Genomic DNA, 20,662 nt, shown 5'->3' with positions numbered 1-20,662 from the left:
TGGTGTTTTCCCAGCGAGCACCTCACATGCCGATGTATTTTACTTCCAACCCAGTAGCTGGTCTGGACCTGATCCTTGAGCTTTGGGTGGAGCCCCCTGGGATTTTGAGCTTTTCACTCAGGGTCTTCTTGGAGAACTGTCCCCTGCTTGTGTATCTGTTGGCAAGAGCAACTCGTGTCAGGGAATCTTCCTGAAGGGTAGGTGTGCAACCCAGTATCTCATGCTCCCAAGAACACGAGAGACCAGTCTGGGGACTGGAAGCATGGGGAGAGATTCCAGAAGACACCGGAAAATCTGGCAAAACTGACCTCAAAACCATAGAACTCATGCTTCCTCAAAGTTCTGTGTTTGGCAAGTGGGATCCCTGTCCTCTTTTTTTGTCCCTGATTTTTGTTTGATTGCATAAACAATTGTAATAGCGAGAAAGGAAATGAAAGGGTGAGAGGTCATTCTGGCTCTGGCACCCTGACTCACACCTGGCCTCCATTTCTTCAGCCCTTGCCCTCACAGAAGTCTTAGCCTTAAGGGAGTACTGTTACTTGGTTACCAGTTCACATTTTCTTTTTCCCCCCTTTATTTAAACAAGGCAGATATTTCCCTTTATTGCTTGTCATCCTTTTTTTTTTTTTTTAATTTTTAATGTTTATTTTTGAGAGACAGAGAGACAGAGTGTGAGTGGAGGAGGGGCAGAGAGAGAGGGAGACACAGAATCCGAAGCAGGCTCCAGGCTCTGAGCTGTCAGCACAGAACCCAACGTGGGACTTGAACCCATAGACTGTGAGATCATGACCTGAACCGAAATGGAATTGGACACTTAACCAACTGAGCCACCCAGGCGCCCCTGCATTTCACCATTTTTAGTGACTTTTTAGTTTTCTGTTGAAGGATTTACCCATAATTTACTTAACCACTCCTAATAGTGGATATTAGAATTGATGTCTCTTTTGTAAACAACTATTTAGGGTTAATTTGATAATTTTCACACATGTAACTTAGTTGTTTTCTTGTTTGTTGTTTGTTTTTTCCTTTGAAGTACTTTATGAGAATGTTTACTTCCACAGATTAGATGACTAGGCTCAAGAATGTTTCTTATTGCTTCCCCTATTCCCCATGATCTGGGCAGGACTAGTCACAAAGGACGGTGGCCTTCAGACTTGAGTCAGTTGGGCCAGAACTTGGGGGTTGGAACAATTTTGGAAGGGACCAAGCCCTCATAGGCTATCGGCTTGGCAAACTGAGGTTGATGAGGGTTTGACATCTGTGGGGGTCAGGAAGGCCACACCTCTTTGGCTACACCAATGGCATGCCTGGGGCAGCACAACTAATCTTAGCTCTGTCTTCATTTCCTGGTGGGAGTGGGTTCCCACTCCCTGCCCTTATCAGGACTGGCTCAGAAAATCCAGATTGAGGGTCTTTTTTTTTTTTTTTTTTTTTAGTTTGTTTATTTATTTATTTATTTATTTATTTATTTATTTATTTAGTGTGTGTGTGTGTGTGTGTGTGTGTGTGTGTGTGTGTGAGAGAGAGAGAGAGAGAGAGAGAGAGAGAGAGAGAGAGAGAGAATCCAAAGCAGGCTCTGCACTGTCAGCGCAGAGCCCAACACGGGGCTCAAACTCACGAACGATGAGATCATGACCTGAGCTGAAATCAAGAGTTGGATGCTTAACCAACTGAGCCACCCAGGCACCCCCAGATTGAGGGTCTTAAGTGACCCTTAACTTGTAGGGGCCAATGCTGCTTACTGCAAAGTTGTTTTCCAAAAGGGTCTCCTTGGCAACCTCTTCTTTCCAGCTCAAACTGAGAAAGTTCTGTCTGCTTTCTTTTCCACAGCTCCAATGTTTTGCTAGACCAAAACTTCACCTCCAAGCTGGCTCACCCAATGGCTCACCTGTGTCCTGACAACAAAAGGTCAAGATATACCATGATGAAGACTCACCTTTTCCAGGCCTCTGCTGCATATCTGCCAGAGGATTTCATCAGGGTGGGACAGCTGACAAAGCGAGTGGACATCTTTAGCTGTGGAATAGTAAGAGCTTCCTTCTGTGCTTGGACTTTGGCCTGTACCTATTTGTTCTCCCCACAGCTCCTTTGTAAGCATAAGATATAATAGTAGCCCATAGATATATTCCATCAAAGTACAGTAGGGGTTGGCAAACTATGGCCCCCAGGCCAAAACTGGCCCAGGGCATATTTTGTACCACCTATAACTAAGAAAAGCTTTTACATTTATAAAAGATTTAATAACAATAATAATGAGTGAGAGAGACTTGGTTTGTGGCCCACAAAGCCTAAAGTAATTACTGTCTAGCCTGTTACAGAAAGTTTGCCGACCCTCAAAGTACAGCTACTCATGAGTGTCCAGCTTCTAGTAGGCTACTTAGTGCCCTGATTCCCAGCCAGCCAGCCATCTAACGGTCCAACCAGTTGTCTGTTCATCTTTGTCCATCCATCTGTCCAACCATCTGTTCACTTAGTCATCCAGTATCCATCCGTTCAACAGCCACCCACCGATTTAGTATCCACCTCTGCTTCTACCCTCCCTCCTCACCACTCCCACCGTCCTGTCCTATCATCACTGCGTGCTGGGCACTCTGAATATAAATGTAACTAAAACATAGTCCTTCCCCCAGGAGCTCATGGTCTGACTATAACAGCCTCCAAAGTATTTCTCTGGAACATCCTTGCATCTCTGTAGGTTGGATGTGTTTTAAGGCTTTTATGGCTAAATAGATATGAGAAATGCTGGGTTAAGTAAAGTCCAGCACATTTCTTTATCACAAAATTAATCAGAGACTTCAATATGGTTATGAGCCTTTATTTTTTTATTTTTATTATTTTTTTTAATATATGAAATTTATTGTCAAATTGGTTTCCATACAACACCCAGTGCTCATCCCAAAAGGTGCCCTCCTCAATATCCATCACCCACCCTCCCCTCCCTCCCACCCCCATCAACCCTCAGTTTGTTCTCAGTTTTTAACAGTCTCTTATGTTTTGGCTCTCTCCCACTCTAACCTCTTTTTTTTTTTTTCCTTCCCTTCCCCCACGGGTGTCTGTTAAGTTTCTTAGGATCCACATAAGAGTGAAACCATATGGTATCTGTCTTTCTCTGTATGGCTTATTTCACTTAGCATCACACTCTCCAGTTCCATCCACGTTGCTACAAAAGGCCATATTTCATTCTTTCTCATTGCCACTTAGTATTCCATTGTGTATATAAACCACAATTTCTTTATCCATTCATCAGTTATGAGCCTTTAATTTAATTGGGAATTCACCACAGCTGGGCAAGTGGTATACAGCATTTCCCAAATTTATTTGACCGTGGAACCTTGTTTCCTCGGTATCTTTCAGCACCAGTGTCCCATGGAGCCCCATCTGGGAAATGCTGGCTGAGAAAAAAAAAAGTGACAGTCTCTGATTGACCTTTGCCAAGAGCAAACACTTGCCTCTCAGACCTTGCCCTCTCTCTTCCTCTCTAGCCTCGAACTTTGAGCTTCCTCTCTCTGACCCCAGTCTCTTATCTGTCCACCTCTTGCACTAGTGCCTTCCCCAAGCCACCTTCTGCTCTTAGCCTGACCTCCATATGTCAGATTCTGCTTCCTTCTGTCTCCTATTGGCTCTTCTGGTTTCCTTGACCCCATCAGGGGTCAGTGGCTCAGTGATGCTTAGTGGGGCTAGGCCAGGCTCCTGCTCATCTTAAGAACCAGCAGGACTAAACCCTGAGGCTACCGGGCAATACAGTGCAGAGCTTAAGGGCAGAGGTTTGAGTCCCAGCTTAGTTATTTTCAGCTTTGTGACCTCGGCTAGGTCACCTGTAACTCTGGGCCTGTTTTGTCCTCTGTAAAATGGAATAACGATAGGTATGGAGACTAATAAGATAATATATATAAACTAGTTAGCACGGTACCCTGCACATGTCAAGATTATTATTATTGTAGTGGTAGTTATTATTCCTACCCTTATACGCTCACTCTTGATTTCTTTTATCCTTGAAATAAAAAAAAATTTTTTAATGTTTATTTACTTTTGAGAGAGACCATGTGCTTGAGCTGGAGAGGGGCAGAGAGAGGGAGACGCAGAATCTGAAGCAGGCTCCAGGCTCTGAGCTGTCAGCACAGAGCCCTATGTGGGGCCCTAACCCATGAACAGAGAGATCATGACCTGAGCCAAAGTCGGATTCTTAACTGACCAGCCACCCAGGCACCCCTACCCTTGAATTTTTAACTCAGCTCTTGATATAACAATTTTTTTTCATTCATTCACGCATTCATTCATTCAGTGCCCACTGGCTCCCTTCACTCTTTTTCTGTGCCCTGCCACTGACACTATGATTTTGAACTCTGGTTCCTCCTGTTAGGAACACTGCATTTCTCAGTGTTTTTGTTTGTCTGTCTGTTTGTTTGTTTGGTGAACACTGAATGATCTCCATAAAAGGTTCAGCACAAAGCCTGTCTGTACTAGGGGCAGAGGGAATGTCTATTTATTCATTTCCCCTCGTCCTTCCCTCTCTTCCTGGCAGGACTGGTTGGGAATCCCATTTCAATTTGCTCCCATCCATTTGCTACGGGGTGCCCTCTGCTGCCCCCTCCTGGCCCCTGCCAGTCTGTAATTAATCCTGCAGGTCTGTCCTCTGGGGATAGGATGCCAGCTCAGATTTTAGGCACTTGCCTGAAGATCACCTAAGTGATTAAGGAAGAGAGTCAGGGGCACCTGGGTGGCTCAGTTGGTTAAGCGTACAACTTTGGCTCAGATAGTGATCTCTTGGCTTGTAAGTTTGAGCCCTGCATTGGGCTCTGTGCTGACAGCACAGAGCCTGCTTGGTATTCTCTCTCTCTCTCCCTTTCTCTCTGCTCCTCCCCAGCTTGTGCATGCACACTCTCTCTTTCTCAAAATAAATAAACTTAAAAAAAAAAAAGGAAGAGAGTCAGAATTTAAATCCAGGCAGTCCTGTCTGATCGTACACCCCTTAACCACTATGCTCTTATGTCTGCTGAGAATTTCTGTTCAAAGCAGGTGTTCCCTATAATAAGACACATCATGGTTTGTCAAAGCTGTGGTGTCTTATACTGGTGCAGGGGTGTGCTCCTTCTGTGCGTGGGTGAATTAATGAACAAATAATGTTAATAAAGGCCGAGGAAGAAACATGCTACAGATACTGCTGAGACGTGCTGTGTAGAATAGACATATATACCCAGACTCCTCCTTTTCCTGAGACTGATGTAGCAATGCCTACTTACCACTTCGGATGGGTTTTTTAGTGAAATGATCTTTAAAATATAGTGTGTGGGCCCCTGGGTTGCTCAGTAGGTTAAGCATCAGACTTTTGATTTCAGCTTAGGTCATGATCTCACAGTTCATGAGATCGAGCCCTGTGTCAGGCTCAGCACTGACACCATGGAGCCTGCTTAAGAGTCTCTCTCTGCCCTTCCCCCACTCATGCTTGCTCTCTTTTTCTCTCTCAAAATAAATAAATAAACTTAAAAAATAGACTTAAAAATAGTATGTGTACATATATGTATATAGATAGATATGTGAGTATGTGTATACACATATTTATATATATAGTATGCATATATAAATATACATATTATATATTTATGTGGATATACATATGCATATAAAACTCATGGTAATACACACATATTTGCTTTCCATCATTCCTGACTTGCTATTTATTCAAACCTTCTACTAGCAGCTGGGTGTTGTGTTTAGTTGGAGGAGGTGTTTAGTGATACTCTGATGTTCCAGATTTGGGGCAAGTGTCTGTCCTGGCAAATGGCAGAGCCAGGCCTGGAGCTCAGCTTTTGTTTCTGAGAAGAACCGTCTCTCTTGGCGAGAATCTGCTGTCTGAACTTCTACATGAGTGTCTGAACCATGCTAACTGCATGTTTTCTCCAGGTGTTAGCTGAGGTCCTCACCGGCATCCCTGCAATGGATAATGACCGAAGCCCAGTTTACCTGGTAAGGGAACCAGTCACTTCTGGCTCACAGCTAGCAGGGGAGGGATCCGGAGGGCAGAGACCTCTACTGTACCCATTTTACAGCTGGTTATGAGGCCTCAGTCTAGGGTTTGATCTGCAAAGTAACCTTAACTTCTCTCCTACTTACCAGCCAGCCAAGAATTTATTTTTTGTGATAAGAGAACTCAGAATGTTTAGGGGAAACCCATTTCTTCTCTCCACACATCCAGCAATCAAATAGAATTTGTTTTCAAGTTGGAAAAAGTGAATTTCAGTCCTCTTAAATGGGTTTATATAATAAAAACAATAATTTCCATTTTGAGGGTTCAAAGAATTAGCATTCCTGTGTATATACATACAGTGTAATTTCAAAAATATAACAGCACAGCCAGACTCTGTGTTTGGCACCTTACATATATTATCTTTCTAAGTCATCTCAAAACCGCCACGAGATTGCTAGGGTCATTGCATTCACCCACACTTGAGAAAAGCAGGCTCTGAGGTTTGCCTGAGATCTCAGCTTTACTAAGTGTCAGAGCTGGACTTCCACGTCAGGTCTTTCTGGACCACAGATCCTGAGTTCTTAACCCCGACACTTGGCTGACTGTTTAATTTTCATGACAGTGCAACCACATGAATTCAAGATTATTATCATCCCCATTTTTCTGATGAGAAAACTAAGGCCAAGGTGAAGAGATTTGTCTCATGCCCCCCAGTGAGATCTGTGGTAGAACTGGGATTTGAACCCATGTTTTCTGCAGAGTTCCAAATCCTTTTCATCAGTTTGAGAGGGGAGCACCTTTCCTGACTTGATGGTGAAGCCATGAGAGCAGTTGGTTTTTTGTGGCTGGGCCCCAAAAGCATCCCCTGGGCCCTGGGGTGGGGGGCTGAAGGCCTTCCTACACACAGGAAGCCATGACTTCTCCTTTTGCTGATCCCCCAAGCTCTGCCACTTTTGGGCCACCGAGCCCCAGATACTGCACAGAGGTAGGTTTCAGATTTGATGTGGGGCAATTTGAGGTGGTTTCTCCTATTCTGACAGTTTTCTTTTCTTTTCTTTTCTTTTCTTTTCTTTTCTTTTCTTTTCTTTTCTTTTCTTTTCTTTTCTTCTCTTTTCTTTTCTTCTCTTTTCCTTTCTTTCTTTCTTTTCTTTTTTTCTTTCTGCATTTTATTTATCTTTTTATTTTTTAATTTACATCCAAGTTAGTTAGCATATGGGGCAATAATGATTTCAGGAGTAGATGCCAGTGATTCATCCCCTATGTAAAACAACCATTGCTCGCCCCAACAAGTGTCTTCCTTAATGCCCCTTACCCATTTAGCCCATCCCCCCTCCCACAGCTCCTCCAGCAGCCCTCAGTTTGTTCTGTGTATTTAAGAGTCTCTTATGTTTTGTCCCCCTCCTTGTTTTTATATTATTTTTGCTTCCCTTCCCTTATGTTCATCTGTTTTATATCTTAAATTCCTCATATGAGTGAAGTCATATGATATTTGTCTTTCTCTGACTAATTTTGCTTAGCATAATACCCCCCCAGTTCCATCCACGTAGTCGCAAACGGCAAGAGTTCATTCTTTTTGATAGCCGGGTAATACTCCATTGCATATATATGTACCACATCTTCTTTATCCATTCACCCATCAATGGACATTTGGACTATTTCCATACTTTGGCTATTCTGACAGTTTTCGTGAAGTGAATTCCCTAGCAGTCCTCTGGGTCTCCCTGGATGAATGTCACAGGAGAAGGAGCTTGTTGAGACATTTATGTAAAATTTTCTGGAAGGCATTTTTTGTTAATGGTTTCTAAAAATGTGGAGGAAGGGATGCCTGCTGGCTCGCTCAGTACAGCATGAGACTCTTGATATTGGGGTCATGAGTTCAAGCTCTATGTTGGGCATAGAGTTTACTTTATAAAAATGTGGAGGGTATAATTTTTTAAAAATCTTAATTAAAAAAATTAAGATTGCACATGTATTTAAGATTTGGGTCAGAGATGAAAGCTGGTAACACCTAGTGTGGTCCACGGTAGGAGGAAGCTGGCCTTTCCTTCACCCTCGGGGGAGTGTTTCTGGCCACAGTGTTTTTGGAGGTCATTAGGTGGTTTCCATCAAAATTTAAAATGGGCATGCCTTCTGATGCAGCAATTTCACTTGTACATAGGGACACACACATACAAGGGAGGAAAGACAGATGGACAAGAACGTTGATTGTAGCATTATTTATGTTAGTAAAGAGCTGCAAACAAGTGAAATATGTGTCAACTGGGAGGTGGTTAAAGAAATGACAGTATAATCACACACCGTGGAAATTCCATGAAGTTATTCATAAATAAGTTCATGAACATAAGTTTATAAATATTTATAAGTAATGAGGACAAAGTGTATAATGTGATAAATTTTGACATATGTATATATCTGCAAAATCATCACCAAGCCAAGCTCATGACTGTGCCTACTACCTCAGAAGTTACCTCTTCCCCTTTGTAATCCTCCCTGCCATCCCCCACAGCCATTGATCTGCTTCTTGTCACTGTACAAGGCTCTGTTTTCTGGACTTTCATACAAAATAAATCAGAGAGAGAGTACTCTTGTTGTCTGGATTTTTCCACTCAGCATGGCTATTCTGAGATACATCCATGTTCTTTGTGTCAGTGGTTCGTTTCTTTTTGCTGAGTAATGTTCCTTTGCAGACATGTGTCACTGTTTGTCCCATCACCTGTTGATGGACATATGGGGTGTTTCCAGTTTTTGATCGTTACACATACAGCTGCTAGGTACTGTTGTGTGTGGGTCTCACTGTGGACATGTGCATTCATTTCTGTTGAGGTATAATTCACACTTGTGAGGCGTATAGAATGGTGTACGTCTTAGAAAATGTAGACATTTATGTAACCAACACCACCACAATCAAGATATGGAGTATTTCCATCATTCCAGAAAATTCCCTTGTGCAGTTTTACAGTCAATGCCTTCTCCCCACTTCCAGCCCCTGGCAACTACTGATCTAATTTCTGACCGCATAGTTCTTTTTTGGAATATCAGATAAATGGAATCATAGAGTGTGTACCTGTTTGTTTCTGGCTTCTTCCACTTAGTGTGGTGCTTTTGAGATTCATCCACGCTATTTTGTATACTAGTCGTTCATTCCTTTTCTTGCTGAGGAATATTCCAATGTATGGATATATGACCATTTGTTTAACACCAGTTGTTGGACATTTGGGCCACTTCCAGGTTTTGGCACTTCCAAATAAAGCTAACATAAACATCTTATAAAAAAAAAATAATGAGAGGGGTGCCTGGGTGGCTCAGTCAGTTAAGCGTCTAACTTCGGCTCAGGTCATGATCTCTGTTTGTGAGTTTGAGCCCCGAGTCGGGCTCTGTGTTGACAACTCAGAGCCTGGAGCCTGCTTTGGATTCTGTCTCCTTCTCTCTCTGCCCCTCCCCACTTGTGCTCTCTCTGTCTCTCAAAAATAAATAAATGAAAAAAAAACTTTTTTTAAATAATGAGAAAGACACATATGTTCTTACAGGAAAATATCTCCAAGTGAAAAAAGCAAGTTCAGAATACCTTTATAGTTTAATCCCATCTTTGGCAATAAGTAGATGAATGAATAAAAAAAACTTGTAGCTTACATTTTCTTATTTGCAAACTGGGATAGATAATAGTACCTACTTAAGGGGCTTTAGTGAAGGTTGAGTAATATGTACCTAAAACAGTACCAAAAACAGTGACTTAGAGCGGCGCCTGGGTGGCTCAATCAGTTGAGTGTCCCACTCTTGATTTCAGCTCAGGTTGGGGGATCATGCCCTGGTGACAGGGTCTGTGCTGAGCGTAGAGCCTGATCAATATTTTCTCTCTCTCTGCCTCTCTCTCTCTTTCTTCCCCCCCCCAAAAAAAAATTAAAAGAAATTAAAAAGTTAAAAAAAATACCAGTGACTAAAATATAGTAAGCACTATATGAGTTAACTATTAACTATGATTACCGCTGTTTTAATAACTCTTAAGTGGTTGCTTGCCACTATAATAATTATTACATATAACTAATATGTAACAAAAGTAATTATACCTATAGACTTCTGTAGCAGAAGGTCTAGGATAATATAATCCAAACCACTAGCAGGTGTTACCTTTGGCAAGTGAAATTGAAGGGATAATCTGCATATTTGGTTCCAAAAACCCAACCGCGCCTCTCTCCCCCACTTCTCTGGCCTCAGGCATGGCCACTTCTTGAAAGCCCCTTTTGTTATGGAGAATTTCGAAGCTGCACAAAAGTAAAGAGAAGAGTATAAGGAATCTCCATGGATCCATCCCATCAGTTATCATTATCACGCTTTTCTTATTTCTTTTGAACCCAAAAAACGTGTGTGTGTGTGTGTGTGTGCGTGTGTGTGTGTGTGTGTGTGTGTGTGTGTTAAAGCATAGCCTAAGGGCACCTGGGTGTCTCAGTTGGTTAAGTTGGTTGATTTCAGCTCAGCTCATGATCTCATGGTTGGTCATGGATGAGATCTAGCCCCCGAGTCAGGCTCCGCGCTGTGGGTGGAGCCTGCTTAAGATTCACTCTCCCTCTCCACCTGCTCCTCCCCCTCCTCTCTCAAAAAAGAAAGAAAGAAAGCATAGCCCACGTATTATATTATGCCACCCATAAAATACAGTTTTCTTAATTCCTTAATATCATTTAACGCCCATTCCATATTTAAATTTCCCAAGTTGTCTCCAAAATTGCTTTTTAAAGTTGGTTTGTTTGAAACTGATACACACAAGGTCCACATGTTGCCTTTAATTATGTTTCTTGAAACCCTTCTTTTTTTTTTTCTTAAAGTTCTTTAATTTAGATAATCTCTACACCCCATGCAGGGCTCAAACTCATGACCCCAAAATCAAGAGTTCATGCTCTTCTGAGTCAGCCAGACGCCCCTTGAAACTCTTCTAGTCTCCAACTGCACCCTTCCCCACTTTTTCTTTCCACATATTGCATTTTTGCATAAAGTGAGTCATTTGTACCGTAGACTGTCTCATGTTCCGGATTTTTATGTTGTTGTGGTGTTCTTATTTCTCTATTCCTCTTATCCTGAGACTTGGTTAGATTCACGCTCAGTGCTGCTTTCTAGATGGTGCTGGGTGCTTTCCACTGCATCACAACACGATGCGCATAGTGGATCCTTCTCCTTCTGGTGCTGAGGTTCATCAGTGGGTCCAGGTGGAGTTGCTGACTCCACTAAGTTCGCTAAGTTTCCCCATCACACCCCCCCCCCACCCCGTGCTCTTAGCATCTCTTGATGACTCTTGCCAGATGAGATCCGTGATTTCACGGGGGGGGAGGGGGGAGTCAAATGGTGAGCTTCTGCCTCTATCATTCTTTCAGGGCAGTCGTTTTGAACAGTTTCTGACTCTGTTTCAGATGGTGGTAACCTCCATATCTGTAAATAACACCCTTCTGATGTTTATTGATGTATCAACTTTAAACACCATGACAACTTCTTAAAATATGTATATATAGTTTGGGGCGCCTGGTTGGCTCAGTCATTTGAGTGGACTTTGGCTCAGGTCATGATCTCATGGTTTCTGAGTACGAGCCCCATGTCAGGCTCTGTGCTGTCAGCTCACAGCCTGCATCCTGCTTCAGATTCTATGTCTCTCCCTCTCTCTGCCCCTCCCCTGCTCATACTCTGTCTCTCTCAAGAAAAAATAAACATGAAAAAAAATTTAAAAATATATTTTAATATGTATTTATTATTCAGAGAGAGAGAGAGAGAGTGAGAGCACAAGTGGGGCAGGGGCAGAAAGAGGGAGACAGAGGATCTGAAGCGGGCTCTACGCTGACAGCAGAGAGCTCAGTGTGGGGCTTGAATTCACAAACCATGACACCATGACCTGAGCTGAAGTCAGACACTTAACAGACTGAACCACCCAGACATCCCTATATTTATATTTAAATATATATTCATATTTTATATTATTTACGACATGGAGCTCCATCACTTTTTGCATTTTATATAGCATAAAATATTGTACAATATTTATAGTGCATATAACATTGTATACAACATAAAGTACATTGAAATATTTGCATATATTTACATGAGTAACTACATAAAATACTACATATTCTATGAAATATAATTACAAATATGTACACATATAACATACTGATTAAAGTATATATTATATATAACAGAATATGTGTGGAAAATTTATATTAAATGTTTTACTATGTACACAAATAAATATATCACAAATATAAAACATAAATGTAAATGCTTCATATGTTAGTGTAATGTACAACAGATTGTTATATCAATAACAATATGCTATAATGCTGAATGCAATATGCTATATGCTATATGTTATGTCAGTAAATATACATAATTATATTACATAGTTCCCTATACTATATTTAATATATTTAATCAATGCATTTAATATATTTGCAACATATTTACATATTTGTAAATATATACTTATGAAATATTATGAAACATAATTTATACTATTTATGTTTATATATTTATATAAAAATATATAGCATAACTTTTGTCATATGCATAGTTTAGATTTCTGCTAAGTAGTATAAAATATTATAAACCTTATAATATATAAATATAAAATTTATAAAATTGTAAGTATACACAATATTTATATAGTAGATCTCCTATTAAATATATATGTGTTAGGGGCTCACTTAGTAGAGGATGTGACTCTTGGTCATGAGTTTGAGCCCCATGTTGGGTGTACGAATTATTTAAATAAATAAAACTTTAAAAAATAATAATGCTTCTTGAACTTTAAAAAATAAATAAATATACATGAGTCAGAATCCTACACCCTAAAATATGTATTTTATATCAAAAAAATGTGCCTGTAATTGTTAATAAGATTAAATTATGAATGTAAATAAAGTGTTTAGCATGTAGTACTATATAAACCATAGCTATTGCTACTATTTATCATGGTCACTAATAGACTATTGAATCTTTATTCAGTGTCGAGTGTCACACTTCATGCCTTAGATGCGTTATATCTTTTAATCTTTGTGTTAGTCCTATTATCTCCATTTTCCTGGTAAATCAACTGAGGCCTATGTTAAGTCCCTCCCTGGGTGGTACTAGTGTATTATGGAACACCTTGTACATACATATAGGGAACTTATCAGTTCTCCAGTTCTGGCTTTTTTCCTTGTTTCTTGGATCCTTGTATGCTTTTATTTCTTAAAATCCTGTTAAAATTTTATTTTTACATTTTTTTTATTTTTGAGAGAGAGAGAGAGAGACAGAGCACAAGTGGGGGAGGGGCCAAGAGAGAAGGAGACACGGAATCTGAAGCAGGCTCCAGGCTCCGAGCTCCGAGCTGTCAGCACAGAGCCCGATGCAGGGCTTGAACCCACGAACCGTGAAATCATGACCTGAGCCGAAGTCAGTTGCTTAACTGACTGAGCCACCCAGGTGCCCCTGAAAATCCTGTTTTCTGCGAAGTTTTGCAGCCCTGGTGTGTCGCGGGGGATGGTGGGGAATGTGCGGGTTGAATCCCACATCCCTGCAACTCACACTGGAGTGTTTATCCTCTTCTTCCCACAGAAGGATTTACTCCTCAGTGAAATCCCAAGCAGCACCACCTCACTCTGCTGCAGGAAGACGGGCGTGGAAAAGGTGATGGCTAAGGAGATCTGCCAGAAGTACCTGGAGAAGAGAGCTGGGAGGCTGCTGGAGGACTGCGCCCAGGCCTTGGCCATGGCTGCCTGCCTCTGCCTGCGGAGGCGGAATGCCAGCCTGGCAGAGGTGAGCCTCACTCTCAGCCTTTACCCTGGCGATGAGCCCTGCCCTGGGGTGGGTGGGCCTCCCGTCCCGGTGGCCCTGTGGTTCTGCTTTACCAGGGACTAGGTTAACACTCGGGGTCAAGCCCTTTACCGGTGATTTCATAAACCTGAGCCTTATTTGGTTGCAAGCATCACAACTTAATGGAGCTCATAAGAGCAAAGCAGGGAAGCCAGTGACCTAGAGTAGCTCAGGAACCTGAGGGCAGTGTGCTGGGGACCTCAGGAAGCCCAGGATCCCGTACTCAGATGTTAATAGAACTCTGCTTTCCCTGAATCTGCTTGATTCCTCCTCTCCTCTCCGTAGGCTCCCTTTTCTTGACCTGTGTTTTGGTTAGGAGATATGGCCATGGGTATTATTTATATGCTATGGTTCTACCCCGACTGGGAGATCAAGTCTCCAGGTCCCAATTCCAGTCTCTCAGTGAGAGAGCCTGTTTGGCCTACCTAGAGTCATTGTCCACCCGTTGGCCAGTCAAGTAAGGCGAGGGGAGTGGGGCCCAGTTTATAAACCTGGTGGTCAGGGGGTCAACCCAAGAAAGCTGGAAGGGCTAAGTCCTAGAGGAAGGGAGCATCCTTAACCCATGGGCCAGGCAGATATCCCAGAAATCAACCATATCAGGGGCTACAGCATCTTTCTATGCATGTGATATAGAGTGGTGGTTTCCATGGTAACAAGTATAGATTTGTGGTCCATGCTGGGTATTTCTAAGGACCAAATGATTGCCTGAGAGGACTCTGAGACTAACAGTGATCTTCAAGTGGTGTTTGGCAGAGAGGGACTCCTTGCAGTTACCTCAGGAGTTGCTTTTGGCAGCAAGAGGGCTCAGGGAGGTGCAGGCCCCACCCAGGACTACAACCAGACACCCCCTTTTACTTCACATAATTGTACTGAGTACTTAACACTTCATTTGAGGAAAGGGCTTAGTAGCTGAAAAAAAAGTCTTTGAACACCACCGCTGTAGCCCAGGCCTGCCATTTTATAGATGGGCAAGTAAAGATCCAGAGAGGAAAAGATGAGGCCACAGAGTGAGTTTCTGTCAGAGCTCTCTGGACTCCACGTTCATTCCCATGTCCACCATATTGCACTGGGATGTGGCAGGAGCTAGAGACCCAAGTGGTTGTTCTTCGCCTGAGCTGTTCCAGGTGCCAAGCGGCACAGCATTCATTCAGTACTTGTGTGTTGGGCAGGGGGATCAAATCGGTGAACAAGGCAGGTCCAGTTCTGCTTTTCTGGAGCTCGCAGACAATGTGTAGTAGTCATCTGTGTGGTGAGCACTATAGCATATGATGGGGTCCCACCCAGGAGGATTTTCCCCAGGTAGTGATTGTAAGCAAAGAGCAATCCAAACAGAAGGAGCAGCTCCTGCAGATGTCCTGAGGTGAGAGAAAGCCTGGCTTAGTCAAAGGTCTGGAAGAAGGTGTAAGTGACTACAACAAGAAGCACATGGGGAAGAGTGGCTTGTGGTGAGGCTGCTGAGAAAGGAGGAGCCCAATAATTTAGGGCTTTGCAGGCACAGTTAGGATTTTGAGGAAGACACTAGGGGTTTGAAGCAGGGGCAGGACGTAATCAAATTTATGTTCTGAAAAGATCTGTCTCCCTGAACCACTTATTCTTTCATTCAGGCTTTCATCTCTTCATTTATTTTATTCTTTTGTTCAACGTATCAGTTAAAGGACACTCGATGAAGCTGTTATAATGAGGAGACTCCAGAATACAGTGGTTTAAATGAGATAGAAATTTATTCTCTTTAGCTGAACAGCTTCAACGCAGGCAGTTCAGAGCTGATGTGGCAGCGCCACTTTACTGGGGACTCCAGGCCGCCTCTATATTTTTGTTCTGCTATCCTTACTGTGTGGCTTCCGTTTCAGAGTCCAAGATGGCTGCTCTAGCTCAGGCCATCACATCTTCATTCCAGCCATTGAAAGGGGGTTAAGAGGAAGAGGAGAACACACTCCTTACCTTTTAAAGGTGTGACTTGGAAATGCACACATCACTTTTTCTCACACCCCATAGGGCCTAATCTAGTGACATGGCCACACCTAGCCACAAGGGAATGCAGTTTTTTAGCTTGGCGAATATTTATTTGGTACATGCTCTGAAGATTTGTCTCAAGAGATGACATTTGAACTGGACCTTGAAGGATGAGGAGGCATTAGTTATGTAGAATAAAGGAGATAGGGCATTTAAGGTATACAAAGAGGAATGAGAAGTGATCCTTGCCCTCAGTATTGCACAAATAAACTGGGAAGATGAGAGGTCATCTGGGTCATGGACTTGAAGACAAGCAGGCCTGGGGTCAGTAGTTCTGTTACTTACTGGCTGAGTAGCCTTAGGCAGGGAACTTAATTTCTCTGGTCTTTTAAATTTTTTACCTATAAAAACTCACTGTGCATCACATTCAAATGTGCTTTGTAAGTTGCAAAGGGACTGAGCAAGTGAGATGTGTCATCATTATTAAGGGTATATCTGTCTGCCCTTTGTGTGTGTGTGTGTGTGTGTGTGTGTGTGTGTATGTATGTATACAAAGAAGAAACATTCCTTGCCTGCCTCCCTCTGATTTCCTAACCTCCCTAGTCAGAAATGTCCTCAAGGGAAATATCTATATTACTTGGGGCGTTTCCAGTTGAAAGAGATAGAATTTAAGTCAAACTCTTAGTCACACACATACCCACAACACAGGAGGGGGCCTGGGAGGGAGTATATGAATGAGTGAATGAATGAATGAACTTATTGGCTCACATAAACAAATAGCAGACAGGAGACACAGGGTCTCAACCAGCAAAAGCGCATCTATCTCTTTCTCTGGCCTCTGTTTTATTCTTTGTGGGGGGTCTTAATTTTTCCTGCTGTGAACAGGTTTTCTGTGTGGGTAAGGAGTCTGGATCTACCACTAGAAAGGAAACTGGAGTCTTTCCTCAATAAGCTTTAAGTAGAAAGGTCCCAGAATAGGATTCTGGTTGACCAGCTTGGGTCACGTGATCAAACCTTAACTCATTAAGGTCAGAGGAATGGGATACAATGTTTGGTCCATCTTGGTCATGTGCTCTTTTCAAAGGCACATGCTCTCTTCTTCTAGACAAAGCAGCAAGAATCAACATTTGATTCTTCAGTCTCCCTCTTTCTCTCGGCTCAGGAGACCTGTAATATTTTTGATTTCAGAGAAAGTTCTTATCTCTCCTCTCTCCAAGGTGTGTGGTTCTGTGGCCGCTGTGGAAGAGCGGCTGAGAGATCAGGAGACGTTGTCCCCTTGGAGTGGGCTTTCCGAGAGCACAGGCTCTTCCTCCAACACCCCAGAAGAAACGGACGATGTGGACAATTCCAGCCTTGATGCCTCCTATTCCATGAGGGCAGCACCCAGGGCTGGGAATGTTGCCTCACTCCCCCCTACAGAGGGCAGAGAAGGCAGGCTGCAGGCTGATGGGGGAATGCCGGCAGATTCCTCCTCTGGAGCCTATGCCAGTCCGGAGCCTCCCCAGGATGGTAAGTGTGTGGAGAATGGAGTGCTTACACAAGCTCGTTTATGGGTCTCTAACTCAGCCTGCCATTTGTTCCTTCTATTGCTCTAATTCATGCGTTCTTTGATTTTTCAGCCGTTCACCTACTACTAGCTGACTGCACAAAGAGAAGCCTTGGGTGGAGGTCATCCTTTATACTTCCCTCTGTCTCTGGCTGCCTATGTCCAGCCCATCACCCAGTCCTATCCATTGGCCTAAATATCTCTCAGCTCCATCTGCTTCTCTGCATTGCCTGGCCCCTCTTGGCCAGGCTACTGTCTTCTTGCTGGATGACCACACAGCCTCCCTGTGTCCCCCCTGATCCACTCTGGCCCCTTACCCTGTCCCTTCTCCAGCGACCAGCCAGAGTAGTTTTTAAAAACAACTCATGTCACCCCTTGTTTAAAGCCTTTGTATGGCTCCCCATCATACTGAGGGACCAAGTCAGAATTCTTCCTATCTCTCCGTCTCCTCTCCAAACACCCCAGGCTTCCTTCTGAAATAAAAATTTGGAAGGCCTGGGTGCCGAGGTGGCTCAGTCAGTTGAGTGTCCAACCCTTGATTTCGGCTCAGGCCATGATCCCAGGGTGGTGGCATGGAGCCTGCTTGAGATTCTCTCTCTCCCTCTTTGCCTCTCTTCCCCCACTCACATTTTCTCTCTCTCTCTCAAATTAAAAAAAAAAAAGACCTTTTTAATGCAGTGTCCTTGTCCATTACTAAACATGGCTTAATGAATGTCCCAGGCCCTACCTCTACCTACATCTTCCTCCCATTGGGAGAAGAGAGGAGGGAGAAGAGAGAGAGGGTGTAAGTGTTCATGCCAACGTCTCCCACCCATGAGAAGGAGCGTGGAAGGCCCCGCCTTTCTGAAAAGTGGGGGCAGGTGGCAAGGCTTCACTGCAAAGGCAGAAGCAGGGAAAATGCTCGTTATGCTCAGGGCCTGATTCAGAAACCTGATTTAAGTGAGAAACTGACCAAGTCTGACTTCTAAGAATTATAATAGTAACTATTTCTAAATGCCGTTTGTTCAAGTTCTTTCTTTAAATTTTCTGTTGAATGCCAGCTACAGAGACTTCATGGAAGATTGAGATCAATGAAGCCAAAAGGAAACTGATGGAGAATATCTTCTTCTACAAAGAAGGGAAACTGGACAGCCTTGAACTTTTTGGCCCCTGATAACTAGAACACAGCTGAGGATCTTTGTCCTCAATTGGAAAGATGAACACCAAATCAAGAAATCTGATGCCGAATCAAAATCTCCCAGGAAACACCACCCCCCGGCTTTCCTGGGCCGGGAAGAAAAGCTTCCAGAGTGAGCTAGGGAAGAAGGGACCTCAGCTTTTCAAGACAAAAAATACAGGAAGTCATCATCCTTTCTGGGATTTGTCAGTCAGAGCGGAGTATTAGGAGACTGAAGTGTAAACCGCGGTCCACGGGCCCAGAATTTGGGCGATTTTATGGGTTTGGGCTGTGTGTTAATACTGTTACCCAGCTCACACCCCTCAAGAACTGCCGGGGAGTGCTGTCATTTGTACTTTCCAAAGTTAAGATCTCTGGGTCACATTTGCCACCAACTCCTGCAAACTTCCATGGCCTGAAAGATTCTCAACTTGTGTGTCCTAACGCAGTTCTTAAATTCACATACCAAGGCCTCGAGTTTTACAAATGCCAGACACCTGGCAGAGGACTCAGTAGGTTTTCCACTTTCTGCATCTTGTAACCCACAGATATTTATTTAACGCCCACTCGGCACCTTTATCCTCCCATCCCACTAATGCTAATATTTTCAGTGGAGATTTTATTTTGAGAGTATGTATTATTTATGAGTGAATGAAGAATCTGGAGAGCTAGTTTCATGTCTGATTCTGCTATTTAAATCACTTATTTAATTTCTGGAACCTTGGTTTCCTTGTAAGTACACCTGTTCGTTTTCCTTCCTGGGGCTGTTGGGAGGAACAGGTGAAATGGCTACAGAAGTACTTTGAAAATGCACTTGCCCTGTTTTATAAAATAAATAAAAAGACAATAAATATAGATTTCTGCCATGTACTTAAGGTTTATGCAGTGGGTATTTTTTTTGAAAAGTCATGTTGCAAATCTTTTTGGGAAACATCCTGTTTTAAATTCAGTGTGTCCTGTTTTAAATAGTCCTACTATTATAATGATTTCTTCTTTTCGCAAAATAAAAATACATGGCAGGGGGGCACCTGGCTGGCTCAGTCAGAAGAACATGTGACTCTTGATCTCAGGGTGGTTGAGTTTGAGCTCCACGTTGGGTGTAGAGATGACTAAACAAATAAACTTAAAAAAATACATTGATAAAGTTAACAGATATCTTGTAATTAGTTTTGATTGTATCCAGATGAGTTTGTTTGGGAAGGGTGCCCTGCGCCACGGGGTATCATGGAGTGTCTAAGAGTTGGGCGCTGCCTCTAAATGTTGATTGTTAGTAGCTGTGTGATGTGTCAGGTTAGGGAGTTACTCTGAGCCTCTGTTTCTTCATCTACACAATGGAGAGAATAAAAAGTACCCTTTTCATGTGTTTGTCATCAGGCCAAGGGGAAGAACTTGCTTCGTGAAAGCATTCAGTAGTCCCCCAAGAAGTTCAGCTTTGTACTGATGCGTAACAAAGATGAGCACACTCCGGTCTTAGGGGCAGCCATGTGTACTGACACCCCTGTTTTAAGCTCTAATGGCTGTGAGGAGTCAACTAGAGTGTGTGTTATATGCCCCAACCAGGACCTGGAATGTGGCAAGCACCTTACAATTCTGAGTAGGGTCTTTTCAGGACTAGTGCCAGTAGGGTACTGGTTATCAAGACATACCAGCATTTGGAGAATAGGGCTTCATACATTTCTGGAGAAGTCAGTGAAGGGGCTCCTGGGTTATGTCAGCTAAGCATCTGACTTCAGCTCAGGTCATGATCTCACGGTTCGTGAGTTTGAGCCCCACATCAGGCTCTGTGCTGACAGCTCAGAGCCTGGAGCCTGCTTCAGATTCTGTCTCCCTCTCTCTCTACCCCTCCCCCCGCTCATGCTCTCTCTGTCTCTCTGTCTCTCTCTCAAAAATAAATAAACATTAAAAAAAATGGAGAGGTCAACGAACCACTCTGACAATCTGATGAAAGCTACAGACCTTCTCCCCTCAACAGGATGTAAATATGTGCATAGACATTTGTGGATATGAATTCCAGGGGGGGCTCATGGGCACCATGATGTCTTTCTATGGATCCTTAGAGGGAAGGCCTTTTTTCCCCAAGTTAATAAATGTACATGACCAAAAAAATCCAGTACAAACCATTACATGCTAGGAAAAAAGCCTTTTTTCCACTGGGGTTTTAGTCTCTTGCTTCTTCTCTCCAGAAGTTACCACTGCTGCTGTTTGGGGTATCCTT

The 20,662-nt window shown here is 43.0% G+C and overlaps 1 protein-coding gene across 3 annotated transcripts in view; it reads left to right on the top strand.

Annotated features, from left to right (window-relative positions):
* The window catches only part of IRAK2 (interleukin 1 receptor associated kinase 2), a 61,267-nt gene extending 41,796 nt beyond the window's left edge, over window positions 1-19,471 (top strand). For 2 of the 3 annotated variants that reach the window (XM_027042616.2, XM_015069352.3), the window contains 5 exons: window positions 1,831-2,026; window positions 5,902-5,964; window positions 13,535-13,735; window positions 16,963-17,254; window positions 18,332-19,471. In XM_027042616.2, the coding sequence (XP_026898417.2) occupies window positions 1,831-2,026; window positions 5,902-5,964; window positions 13,535-13,735; window positions 16,963-17,254; window positions 18,332-18,444 (865 nt within the window). In that variant the 3' untranslated portion in view covers window positions 18,445-19,471. The remainder of the gene's footprint in view (window positions 1-1,830; window positions 2,027-5,901; window positions 5,965-13,534; window positions 13,736-16,962; window positions 17,255-18,331) is intronic. The other variant, XM_027042615.2, reaches the window with a different exon arrangement.
* Window positions 19,472-20,662: the final 1,191 nt, after the last annotated feature.

Source organism: Acinonyx jubatus, chromosome A2 (assembly GCF_027475565.1).
Source record: "Acinonyx jubatus isolate Ajub_Pintada_27869175 chromosome A2, VMU_Ajub_asm_v1.0, whole genome shotgun sequence".
NCBI lineage: Eukaryota > Metazoa > Chordata > Mammalia > Carnivora > Felidae > Acinonyx > Acinonyx jubatus.
Note: the sequence above shows the minus strand (reverse complement) of the source record. Positions and strands in the feature narration are given on the sequence as shown.